This window comes from Cololabis saira, chromosome 9, assembly GCF_033807715.1.
Source record: "Cololabis saira isolate AMF1-May2022 chromosome 9, fColSai1.1, whole genome shotgun sequence".
NCBI lineage: Eukaryota > Metazoa > Chordata > Actinopteri > Beloniformes > Belonidae > Cololabis > Cololabis saira.
The window spans coordinates 15,283,925-15,297,313 of NC_084595.1; the positions used below are offsets into that span (position 1 = coordinate 15,283,925).

Here is a 13,389-nt window from a genome sequence, read left to right on the forward strand (position 1 = left end):
CTCATATTTCTGGCTGTTTCCCGAATGGGGCCGCTGACACTGGGGAGCACGAGGCATGAGCAGATTTGCAAATTTAAGTATTTCTTACTAAATGCAGTAAGCCTGTTAAATTGGTGCAGAAAGGTAAACCTCCCTGGGCTTTTAGGCCAGTTCTTTCGACCTCCACTCCTGGTCTGACGACACCTTGTCTGCCTGTCAAAACGCTGCGCCGCAGTCCTCCAATCATTTTTGTTGGAATTTCAAAGAGATGGGATCCTTCAAGCAAGACGAGTGAAACCGCTGGAGGCTTATTAAGATCCCCGCGGAGCAATTTCCATGGAGACCAGCTACCTGTTTTACATCCTCAACCAATAAATCACTTTGGAATTTTGTATTTACTGTTTTATTTTAGATACGGATGGATGCTTTGGTTCTATAAACTGAATAAAAATAGTTCTGTGATAAAAACAAAAGGTGTATTGTATCTTATGAAAACTGAGGTCAAAGTCAATGCGTTTGATTGTATCACACATGTGGCTTATTAACACCTTGAAGACAAACACACACTTGCACGGTTACTTTTAATTGACTTAAGACCAGCTTTTAATACTTTTCAGTCTCATTTGCTTTTGGATTAATGATAGCAGATAAGTTTAATTATTGCCATTTTTAAACTGCACCAGTCTCTTTCAACTGTTAGAGTGGGGGTGAATGAGGTGATAGCTGACTTTTAGTTTGTGGCACTTCTGATGAGTGGAACATTATTAAAAGGAGATGAAAACAGAGAGCTGCTCCACAGATTCGGGGGCTGCCACCGCACCTGCGCGATCACATTTATGTTCCAGTCTCGATCTCAGAACATTTGGGAGCCGCTGACTACGGTCACTAAGACAGTTTAATAAATAATTAATAATAAAAACGGTGGAAGTAAGTATTATGTTTCTTAGAAATAGACCCCCAAGGAAACAAAGCAGAGTGGGAGGAGCTGCTGAGGAGGAATAGGAGTCCTGTTGGATAATGTGTTTTATCAAATGAGTCTTTAAGGGTGTGGTTTATTAGATTAGATTATATGACAAACAAAACAAAACAAAAAAAAAAAGGGGTGTGGTTCATTATTGTATAAAACTACAGTATAGTAGCTTGTCAATGTGAACGTCTGTTCTGGGGAATCCGATCAGACCTGGGGAGCCTGGCGTTCAGGTGCCACATACCTAAGTGATGAGTTCTTCGAAGGACTTCTGTTATCCTCCATGTTTTTGGATTTATTTTCATTAGTATTATTGTTGTAGATGTTTGGTCCCTTTGTTAAATAAAGCTAAGGGGAAAGAAATCGGACATACAGGAAAGGTGTTCCTCCTCTTCTTCTTCCTGACAGCTAGATGTGCAATGCTACTCCTCACTGCTGAAAGAAAAGAAACCCCCGATCTGTTTATGTCCGTGGGGCTGAGGGGGGAGATCTGATCTAATGACACGTTGCTGTTTGAGATGCACGTGGAGACGTGTCATGTGATGATGCCAGATGTGAACAGATGCACGCAGAGCTGTAGACGTGTGATCGGATCGCTCAAGGCCAATTTTAATACCAGGTGTAAGCGGGGCAGTGAAAACGGGGGGATACCATCACGATGATGCAATTGACGGGAAAATAACTTTTTAAAGAAATTAAAGAAAAATACAAACGGAAGCCATTTAGACGTAAGCTTGGTAAGAGAGGAACCAAATAATGAGAAATATACCGAGAACCGATCATATCATGTTTTGTTTTAACCTAAAAACCACGATCACGAGAACAAACCATCAACTTTTTGTACATAAAGAAACATCAGTTGGATCTCGTTGACGTCTGAAAGAAGTCTGGAGGAAACGTAGCACCACTGAATACCATGACTGCAAAAGAAAACGTGAATGCTTAGAAAAACCAGCAACACTCAGGCAGCAGTTGAACTGCAAAACAAACTTGGATGATGCATCAGCTACAAAAGTGTGAATTTATTCAGCGGAGGAAAACCGAGAACCTTGTTTGCTCTGAAGTCCACAAACAAAAAGCTGATAAAAAGGAAAGTGGAGGACACAAAAAGGAGGCTGCACAATTCTTCATATTTAATCTAAATATTTCAACTCTTAATGTCACTAATGTAAAGTCTGAAAAGGGGTAAGGAGGACTGGTTCCCTAACAGATGCAGTCCTGACACCTCATTACATGTCCTGTCGTGTTTCATCAGGACAGGAATTCTGCAAATCAATCCAAAAACACGAAGGTGAAAATGTGCTGCGTGCTCCTCTGGTCCTTATCGAGACCCACACACAGCAGAGATTTGGATCAGCTGAAGTTGATTTATGACTTTTCTCAGGCGAGGCTCGATATGAGCGGATTATAAAAGCCGACCCTGCGGGTTATGAAGGGAGGAAGTCTCTCTGCGCCGCTTTGAAAGACGTAGAAGCATTTTGCAGATATTTACCCAAGTAAATGTTAAACTCCCCTCAAATTCCACAAAATGATTTAATGTAGCCCCCGGGTTAGTTTTTTAAATATTAGTCTTCTGTTGTCACGAAGAATGAACTGAACAAACTGCGAGGCAGTTAACCAGGTGAATACGGATCAGGTAAAACACTGTGTCTACGGTGTCAGAAAAGAAAGGATAACTCGCAGCAAATTACACAGAATCTATGAAGTCCAAATGAATATATGAAAGAGAAGCAGGTGAGTTCAGATTTTAAAGTATGGACGGATCAGTAGGTGGCCGTGTGTAACTGTGAGTGATCACACATCTTTGAAGACCACTAACCTTGGCGTGGACAGCATAGGACGCCAGCAGCACAGACGCCTCGGGGGGGCAGTGGATCTCCTCCTCAAGTATCTTCTTCTTCACCTACAAGGTAACCAAATGTAATCATCTTTAGAGCTCATGCTTCTGCCTGAATAACAGTGTCCTTGTCCTTTATTTGAACCTTTTTCACACAGTTAGATTAGAAAATACACTGCACCCTGTCTCTATATAGTTTTATTTTATCAGAAAATCCATTGTGTTCTTATAACAGCAGGAAAATGTTTTCTGCCATTGCTTTTGCAGGGAGAATAACCTTTGGTACTCTTGTGAGTTATTAGGGCCCGAGCACCTTCAGTGCGAAGGCCCTATTGTATCTGTAGGAATTTTTTTTTTTCTTTTTCTTTTTCTTTTTCTTTTTCTTTTTCTTCTGACGAAAGGAGGGCCTTTTTGCCCCCCTAAACGTGCCCAAAAAGTCACCAAATTTTGCATGCAAGTCAGGCCTGGTGAAAAATTTTATATTTAATGGTTTACATTAATGGGCGTGGCAAAATGGCTCAACAGCGCCCCCCGGAAAAATTTGTGACTCAAGCCCCACAATACGGTTTGACGTACATGCACGAAAATCGCTACACACCTGTATCAGTACACAACTTAAAGAAAAGTCTCTTGGCGACATGGCCGAAACCGAACAGGAAGTCAGCCATTTTGAATTAATCGTGTCACTTTGGCGCAATTTATGCCATTCCTTCGGCAGTTAATACGGCCCGAACCGTAACGTGCACCCAGGTGTGTTATACATTAAAATGTGCGTCTCCATCCTGCGACAACACGCATTACTTTTCTCTTTCAAAAGCGTTACCATGGCGACGCTAGACGCAAAAAAGCGCGCCCACCCTTCATCTGGTTGGTTCAGACCGAAAAAACTTTGCGCCTCAAGCCCCAGAATACGGTGTGACGTACATGAACCAAAATCGGTACACACCTGTATCATGTCGCAACTCAAAGAAAAGTCTCTTGGAGCCATGGCCGAAACCAAACAGGAAGTCGGCCATTTTGAACATTCTGAATTAATCGCGTAATTTTGGAACAATATATGCCATTCCTTCGAGAATTAATACGGCCCGAACCGTATCGTGAACCCAGATGTGTTATACATCAAAATGTGCGTCTCCATCCTGCGACTACCCGCATTACTTTTCTCTTTCAAAAGTGTTACCGTGGCGACGCTAGACGCCAACAAGCGCACCCCCACTTCATCTGATTGGTCCATATTTGACAGTTCCCCAAAAGGCACCAAATTTGGCATGCAAGCCAGGCCTGGCGATAAATTTGATATTTCATGGTTTGCATTAATGGGCGTGGCAAAATGGCTCAACAGCGCCCCCCGGAAAACTTTGTACCTCAAGCCCCACAATACGGTTTGACGTACATGCACGAAAATCGCTACACACCTGTATGATGGCACAACCTAAAGAAAAGTCTCATGGAGCCATGGCCCAAACCGAACAGGAAGTCGGCCATTTTGAAATCTGATTGGTCCATATTTGATAGTTCTCCAAAAGTCAACAAATTTTGCATGCAAGACAGACTTGGCGATAAATTTGATATTTCATGGTTTGCATTAATGGGCGTGGCCTAACTGCTCAACAGCGCCCCCTAGAATACTTTTCTCTGCCATAACTTTTGAATGGTTTGACATAGGAAGTTGTGGGTGGTGTCATGGGACTCTGTAATGAGTCCTTAAGCTTCGTTGGCCTTAATTAGCCCCGCCCCTTCTTCTGATTGGTTGTCCCGATTTTCTGATATAACTTTGGAATGGTTTGACATAGAGAGTCGTGGGTGGTGTCTTAAGATTATGTATGGAGTCCTTGACCTTCATTGGCCTGAATTAGCCCCGCCCCTTCTTCTGATTGGTTGTCCCTTTTTTCTGCTATAACCTTTGAATGGTTTGACATAGAGAGTCGTGGGTGGTGTCATTTCTGATATGCTTATGGGGGGCGGTGACCGTGAGTGCGAGGGCCCGTTCATCGCTGCTTGCAGCTTTAATTTAAATATTACATTTGTTTCTATGACAAAAAACATGAAGGACAGGACACAAAAAGGTGATCTGAAGTAACTTGCAAACACCGAAAAAGGGAAGAAACGAATCCGAGAGGAATAACAGGGACAAAAAACTGTCTGCTTGTGTCTTTGACGCTCCTCGCAGTAGTATCTTAACTTCTGACTGACACTTAGGGGAGGAATACTCAGCTGGAAGGAGGGGAAAACACATTTTTAGTGAGGCAATATTCTACCTTCTATACCTGTGTGAAATATAAGCCCCTAGAAACTTTTCTTTTACTTTCTTTTCTTTTCTTTTTAACTTCAAACAAGCACACTTGATTGGTTTGGATTAGGTTTTCCCACATGCAAGTAACGAACTTCCAATTCCCCACAAAAAGAAGGTGCCCTTCCAGGCATATACTGGAAAACTTTATCAAACTTTTAGATTCAGAAGATAGAACTGCGCTTTTTCTTACTTTTTTTTGTAGAAATAGCCTGGATGGATTTTTTTTTTTTTTTATCAATTGTTTTGTGTGAAAGTCCTTGAGTTCATAAATGATGAAAGAGAGATTCTTACATGTAGTTCAGATGAACTGGGATTCAAATGTGGGCTTTCTTGTGTGGTTCCCAAGCCCGGATAAATGCAGAGGGTTAAGTCCGGAAGAGCATCTGACATAAAAACCTACTAACAAAAATAAACAATGATGCAGGTCTCAGATCTGATGTCCTTACTGGGCTGGGGGTCGAAGCTGGAGGATCTGGAGAACATGATAACTCCTCGCTAAAGTTGAGCTGCAGTTCTCACTGGGAGCCAACGGGAGCTGTTCACGTCAAAAAACTTTGAGACCTTCTCAAATCTCTCACTAGACTCGTGGGCACCGAGAGCCTTTTATCTGGAGGCCTTAGAGGGCTTTGATATCTTGACACGATGAGACCGCACATTTCAGACGCAGGCCCTGGATGACAGTGGTTTAGAGAGGCTGCCGTCAGCTCGCCTCCTTAGAAGAGTCAAATCAGTGGCCGTCAATCTCAAGCTGTTTATTCTATATCATTTAAATGTACCAATCTTCACCTTTTTGCCCCATTTGTATTAATTATGGGCATGCCAAGTAATGGCATGACCATATTGCAATCGTCCAGAATGGCCCAAAGGGCAATGTTGCTAGCATTTTGCTAACAAGCTAAAGTCGCAAAAGTCCCACTGCGCACCAGCGGGTGTACAGCATGACCCCGCTCTGATGTGGAAAAAAAAAATCCCCAAAAACTAAAACACGGCCGGAAAAACGAGGAAAAACATGAAAATGAAGGCGATATATTAGTATCTAGAAAAGGTTTCCCTTTTCTTTTTATTATTATTCTTATTCCGCACTTTTTTTCGTCCGTTAATGCGGCCCGAACCGGAATGTGCACCCATGCATGGCATACATCGTTGGATGCGTCTCCATCATGCCTCGATGGGCATTACTTTTCTCCGTAATAGGGGTTACCGGGGCAACGCTAGTTGCCAAAAAGCAAAAAAAAAGGCGAAAATTCCCACGCTTATTGCTCGGCCGAACTTTGTCGTAGAGACATCGTTCAAACTTTCAAACACTCGGCCTGATTGTCCCTAAAGGTACGTACAAGCTCATTATGCCAAGTATTACAGTTTTTGTGATATTGACCTTTCTTTTTTTTTTTTTTTTCCATTTGACTTTGGACGCTTGTTGCTAGGCAACAGGTTATCGTAGAGACATGGTACAAATGTTTCCCGACTCGGCACGCTGTGGACTTCAACATACTCAAATTTCATGAAGCTGGGATTTAAGGAAATTTTATGTCAAAATCCAGGCCACATGGCCCCATTCATTCGGATGGAGTTTTTTACCATGGTGAAAAATAAACCTATCCGTTAACATAGCCTGAACCGGAACATGCACCCATACATGGCATACATCGTTGGATGCGTCTCCATGGTTCCTCGATGGGCATTACTTTTCTCAGTAAAAAGTGTTACCGTGGCAACGCTAGATGCCAAAAAGCAAAAAAAAAGGCGAAAATTCGGACGCTTATTGCTCGGCCGAACTTTATCGTAGAGACATGGTTGAAACTTTCAAACACTCGGCCCGATTGGCAGTAACGGCCCCTACAACCTCATTATGCTAATTACTACAGTTTTCGCGATATTGACCTTTCATTTTTTTTTTTTATTTCTGTTTGAATTTGGACGCTTGTTGCTAGGCAACAGGTTATCGTAGAGACATCGTACAAATGTCCCCTGACTCGGCACGCTGTGGAATTCAACATACTCAAATTTCATGAAGCTGGGAATTAAGGAAATTTTATGTCAAAATCCAGGCCAAATGGCCCCATTCATTCGGATGGGGTTTTGTACCATGGTGAAAAAAAAAACCTATCCGTTAACGTAGCCTGAACCGGAACGTGCACCCATGCACGGCATACATCGTTAGATGCGTCTCCATCTTGCCTCGATGGGCATTACTTTTCTCAGTCAAAAGCGTTACCGTGGCAACGCTAGATGCCAAAAAGCGCGCCCCATTAATAACTATTGGGAGCACAGGAATGAATGAAATACAAGCGTAAAAACACCTCAAACTGACATAGAACCACCCCGAACACAACCACTACAGCCCCAAACCAAAGCAGCAAGAGGGGACGAATGGGCGGTAGGGCATGCCCATATCAAAATTTCCAGAAATTTTCTAGTTTGTATTACACTTCTGTGAGCGTGTCACCTTTGTGGTTCAAAGAAAAATCAAGTGTTTGTTCAAGCATGAAATCAACAGTTTCTATGTGATTAACTTCCTCTTTTACGACTGAAAAGCCTTCAAATTGTGAATTAAATGTCCAAGTAGCTTCCAAACTGTGCCAAATAAATATTCTAAGACTTGAATATAATAGTCACACAGAGACCCATTATCACCTAGCAACAGCATTTTATATGATTAGTAAGTCGACCCAGGAATGTCAGCTTATTAGACAGAAAAGTATAAAGATCATTAAAGGAAAATACCAGATATTTTAAATAATTTGAGCTATTTCTGCATTTGTAATGTAGCTGGTTCAAATTCAAGCTTTATGTCTGAAGTAAATTGATTAAATAGGACTAGGACATGTTGATGCAATGGTTAGGAATTCACATAACAAGGATTCTTAAAGCTGCAAGATGTACGCTTTTACACTTTAAGATATATATATTAAATCAACTAAATGAATGAAAGAATAAGAACCCTTTTTGATGCCATGTTAAACACACAGACCAAAGAGCTGCTGAATATGTTATGTTGAAGGTGGAGACGGTCTGGCACGCCTTGTAATACCACTTTGTCCCACTGAAGGTTCTGACCTACGTTCAGATACACAAATGAAGAAGAGGGAAGAACTCTGGCTGACTGAAATGTACATTTAGATGTTGCCCTGCACCAAAACACCTGATTCTAATCAATGGTCCTCATTAGCTTGTCACCAAGGTCTACACAACTCTGTTGATAACACAGGTAATTGTATCGCGGTGTGTTGAAGCAGGGAAGCATCTAAAACATGCAGGACAGGGGCCCACGAGGACCAGGATTGAGAAACACTGAAAACTGCCCGGGTCAATCGATTAGTGGTCCCCGGTTGCCTAAAGGCCGGCGCGATTTTGGAAAACAATCTTTAATTTTTAATGTGGTGTGGTGGTATAGTGGCTACAGAGGTGGGCTTGAGTCTAAAGATTCCCTTAACCCTAATTGCTCCACAAATAGGGTGTGTGTGTCTCAGATGTAAGTCGCTTTGGATAAAAGCGTCTGCTAAATGACAGTAGTAGTAGTAATGTGCTGGAAAAAAGTTTGTAGTTTTAGCGCTGCTTGCTGTGAACATCTGACGTTACGCGGCATCTTCCTTTTGTACACAAATAACCCTACAGTGAGTTAATGCAGTCGAGTGCTCTCGCTCACGCTCACGCTCACGTCACCAGACAACCTTATAATCGTTCATGCTGCAATTACAAAATTCTGTTGTATGATATGGCGATATTATTGTAAATGCGATTAATCGTTTTTATTTGGAAACCCGTGTCTTTGTGTTTCAGTTTTGTCTTGACTTCCCTGTGTCCCATCTGCCCTGATTGTCTGCACCTGTGTCGCGTCAACCCCTCTGTGTATATCTGGTCTGGTCTTTCCCCTGGTCCCTGCTGGTCCGTACTGTTTGTGTTTGCATCCGTGTGTCCTGTCAGGTTTTTTTGATATTGGCTCTTGTGTTTTTTTGTCAACCCCGGTACTTTTTTACTTGATAAATCACTTTTTTTTTGGAACTCCCTCCTCCTGCTTTCCTGCATCTGGGTCCTATCCACCCCACTTCGTGACAACATACATATAGAGAACAAAGCCTGATGAAAAGGAACCAGATGTGGTTTTGCTGTAGTTATCCTGCATAAGTGGACAGCTTAATGCGTCACGTGTGCCATTCTGCAGTCTCTTTTTTTTTTAAATCAAAAAGATGTACAGCCAGAGGTGACAGGTCCACATCACAGCCAGCCCTAGGAGGCTGAGCCTGCCGCGGCTGCTGAACCTGCCGCGGCTGCTGAGCCTGCCGAGCCTGCCGCGGCTGCTGAGCCTGCCGTCCCCTTTACAAACCAGAACCTGTTTGCAAGCTGACATGACAAAGATGTGAATGTGCCTGTTTGTGTAAGTGCTTGAAAATGTGTAAGGGACGAGTGTGTGGGTGCGTGTGCATCTGGATCAGTGATCATTTCTGATAAGCACTAATCCCGCTGTCACGCCCGTGACACTATCTGAACAGGGGGCGCCTCCTGACATTATTGGATTTAATGAGAGCAAAGTAATAAGGAGACAGGTGATGCGCTGCGCCGCACATTTGTATTCCTCTCTTCCCCTCGCAGCTGCATCCCGCCGTAAATACTGCGTAATCTTCTGGCTCTAGTGTTGTTTTTTTATGAGCCACATTCACCCTTCGAATTGACTTTTAACTACTTTTTAAATGAATTAATGGCACAAAGAAATGTGTGTTTAAACCGTAAGTAGACAACAATCCTCGTCCAAATGTTGTTAAAAGCAATACAGCGACTACAGTCATGAATACTAACGCATGTAACTAAAGCAGCATAATAGGTTTGAGATGATGGGATTGTTATGAGGGACAGCATCCCATAGGGAGCGCGTCATTAACTGGGCCGGTGACGGAGCCTTCAAAGCCTAATTGGTAATTGGCAAACATAGCCGGAGGTATTAATTGATGCAAACGCAGGAATCAGTCTCCTCTTCTGGCTCGGGGAGCGGTGCAGCGGTCTCCGCAGGAATTCCCCCGGGGAGTATTAAACGGCTGGAAAGGGCAGCGGTGATATGTTGTGCTCTGGTTCCACTTGGCTGCACACAATCAGACCAGGACGATGGAAAAAAGGTCTCTCAGAATGTTCTGCCGAGCGACCGAGAGGAACTCTGTGGACGCGTGCCCCCTGTCGGCGCTGGAACAGAACCGCCAGGACGCCGCAGATAAAGCTCACGAGCTGAACGTGTGCTGCGTAATGTGGGATTCACTTTTACAAAGGACTTATAAGACTTCCAGTGCTGAAGCATAAATGTGACAGGTTATCTGTTTCCGGTGAGATAAAACGCCCTCCGAGTAAAACCCCCTGCGGGAAGGTAGCGGGAAATGTGTCTGCCTACTACTAACCTCTGGAATAATCTTCCAGTCTTGGTCCGAGAGGCGGACACACTCTCTGCCTTTAAGATTCAGCTTAAAACCTTCCTCTATGAAAAATCCTATGTTTAGAGTCAGCTAGCCTGATGTTACTGTGTTTTTTGGATGTTATGCTGTTCTTCCCTTTCTCCGATGCTGATGTTTTCTGATGCTTGTGTTTTATTTTATGATGTGTTACTGTATATCTGATCACTTTTATCACTGATGCTGATCTTTTTCTGATGCTTATGTTTTTATACATTTATTTATGATGTGTTATATCTGATCACTTTTATCTCTGTTTTTCATGTTGTGAAGCGTCATGACATGACCTGTTATGATGTTATGATTTGACGCTATACAATTGAATTGAATTGAATTACTCGCCGTGAGGTAAATCCCCAACTTCTGATGAGAGGCGTGCTGGATTTCAAGAGTCTGGGCCTCTGGCAGTTTTAGCTAAAGGTCGGGTCATGCGTGCATGTTCACGTGTCTGCGAGGTTCCAGGAGGAAGACGTACACAACCACGGCTCTGCAGGCGTCTTTCTGCAGCCCAATATCCGCATCCACACTGACCACACGCACCGTCAGGGGATGCTTGTTGTGAGAAGACGCTACTGCAGTTTCAGCATTATCTCCACCTTATTTTTTATATTTTAACCCTTTAATGCCTGACATGTGAAATGATAGGGCTAGACTTTATTATATACTGAAATGAAAAAAACACCCCTAATTTAGTTTTCAACCGTTTCTAAATAATAATTGTATGTATCGATACTTTTAGGATTTTTACACTGCAAAACACATTTTTAAGAAAGTCACATTTTCAAGAAATTTGTCTTACTGTTTGTCTAGTGGCTGTTTTGTTGATTTTAAGAATTTGAGTTGTGAACATTTTGCAAGATTATTTTTGCTTAAAGCAGAACAATTTTACTAGATTGAGGGATTATGCTCGCATCCAGATGGGCTGTTATTTTATGTATAAATGAACAATTAAGTGTTTTCCTACGGTGTAACTTGTTTTTTAGGAAGAAGATTTTTTTAAGAGACTTTCTAAATCAGCCATTTTGGCACCTTTTTTATTACTTGTACCGCTTAAGTTTTTCCAGGTACCGATCCATGTCACAAGCTGTGGGTGTTTCCACACGTTACAGGAACCACGTGATGGATTTAAGCGCTTCTCTGGAGCATTTAAAAAGATCAAAAAGCAGATCACAAACACATGTCTCACGTTATGTTTTCTTCATTCCAGTTAGAGTAATGAAAAGACTGCAAGAGAGTTGCTGGAAATCTGCATGTTGAACAATCTGCTCGCTAACAGAAACAATCCAAGAGCTAATGATTGATGAAACAGATTTTTGTATCGGACTCGTGATTCTTACGGCAGACTTTTGCTTCTGTGACATACAAGCTGGTTGTCCTGCCTGTTTTCTGGGGCCACGTTTTCATCTCTGTGTGATTGAAAAGGGCTTGGATGATCTCTGGGGCGTCTGCCTCCAGCACCAGGATCCTCGTTAGGATGGAGGTTAATCCTCACTTGATACAGCTCATAAAATGACACAGGGGTTCGTTTTAATCCACCGGGTTGGTTCCTGTGAAGATCCTGCCACTAAAAAGCTCAAAGTAGCAGCAGACTTCCCACAAACCCCTGCAATAGCGCCGTGTTTGTTTCAGTCCACGCAGCATCCAGACACAGAAACCACGAAGTGACATCTAGAAAACAGCAGAGATGTGTGCCACAGCGTCTGCAAAAAACAGCTTATAACGTCTTTACGTATCGAATAAAGCCGAAGATAGCCGGCTCAGTATCTCAGGAACAAACTGAGAGGAAAAAGAAAAAGATAGGAGCAATGACAAAAGATGCTTCTTTACCTGCAAGAAGAAGAGATGCTGCGTGATATCTTGCACGAGTTCCTCCTCAGCATTTTCAGGATAAAACCTGGCCAGGAAGTGAAGGGTGAGTGGTTCCTCCTTCGGCACCTCCTGATCCAAAACCTGCAGCAAGCCGTCAACATTTACACAGTTAAAATGTCCCACAATTGTTCTGGTTGCCACTTTTTAAAAAGATGCAGCATGAACCTTCTTTTCCATCTTCAGCCAAGCCACAGTGTCCTTCACGTTGTACTGGAGCCCGAAGAACCAGGTCTCTCTCAGGCCCAGAGTCCGGCACACCAGCTCAAACAGGTCTTTTCCTTTCCACTTGACCTGAAACAAACACATATTTTAACCTCGGTTCCCCAGCCAGAACTGAAATGCTTGGTCTGCCACATTAGTCGAAGACGGGACAGGGATGTTCTCCTGAGATCTGCAAGCGTTGTCAACAACACATAAGATGCAGTTTGTTCTGTACCCACAGACCCTACGATGAAAGTTATGAAGTTATGTTAAGTTCATTGAGATAAAACACCAAATATGAGCCAAATCCAACTTAAGGAGCGAAATAAAATCCAGTGTGTACGACAACTAACTGTTAAAAATTATATGTTCATTATCTCAGGACGGAAATATCAACCTGCAACTAACTCCATGGTGCTGTGTGTAATCATCAGAGCCAGCCGCCAAGTCTGGAGGGGTTACACCCTGTTAAATACAGACGTACTGCTCGCAAGGCATTTGGATACTTTTCATTTTCAAAGCACCACCAACCAGTGATTTGATGTACCAGAAATAATGAAAAGAGGTGCAACTATATCAAGAATGCAATGAAACCAGCATAAATCAAGAGTGTTGGACTCAAACCGCGGCGCACACAGATGAATTTTAGCAGCTCCAGCCGGCTCTGAGAGCTGATTGGAATTTCTGCTTCCACTGCTGCATAATTACAAAATTACAACTCGCAGAGCCTCCTGTGAAGCAGACCCACAATGCATCGTTTGTAAGTTGTTATTTAATGCCATCTAGTGTTGAAAAACGAAAAAGCATAGCT

At 42.7% G+C, this 13,389-nt stretch overlaps 2 protein-coding genes across 2 annotated transcripts in view; one reads left to right on the forward strand and one right to left on the reverse strand.

Annotated features, from left to right (window-relative positions):
• nf2a (NF2, moesin-ezrin-radixin like (MERLIN) tumor suppressor a) overlaps positions 1-13,389 on the reverse strand; it is a 44,781-nt gene that overhangs the window by 29,384 nt on the left and 2,008 nt on the right. The window contains exons 2-4 of the mRNA XM_061730536.1: positions 12,543-12,668; positions 12,336-12,458; positions 2,766-2,849 (exon numbers count right to left, since the gene is read on the reverse strand). Of these exons, the coding sequence (XP_061586520.1) occupies positions 2,766-2,849; positions 12,336-12,458; positions 12,543-12,668 (333 nt within the window). The remainder of the gene's footprint in view (positions 1-2,765; positions 2,850-12,335; positions 12,459-12,542; positions 12,669-13,389) is intronic.
• The window catches only part of tesca (tescalcin a), a 53,157-nt gene that overhangs the window by 9,471 nt on the left and 30,297 nt on the right, over positions 1-13,389 (forward strand). The gene's annotated exons all lie outside the window — the stretch shown is intronic.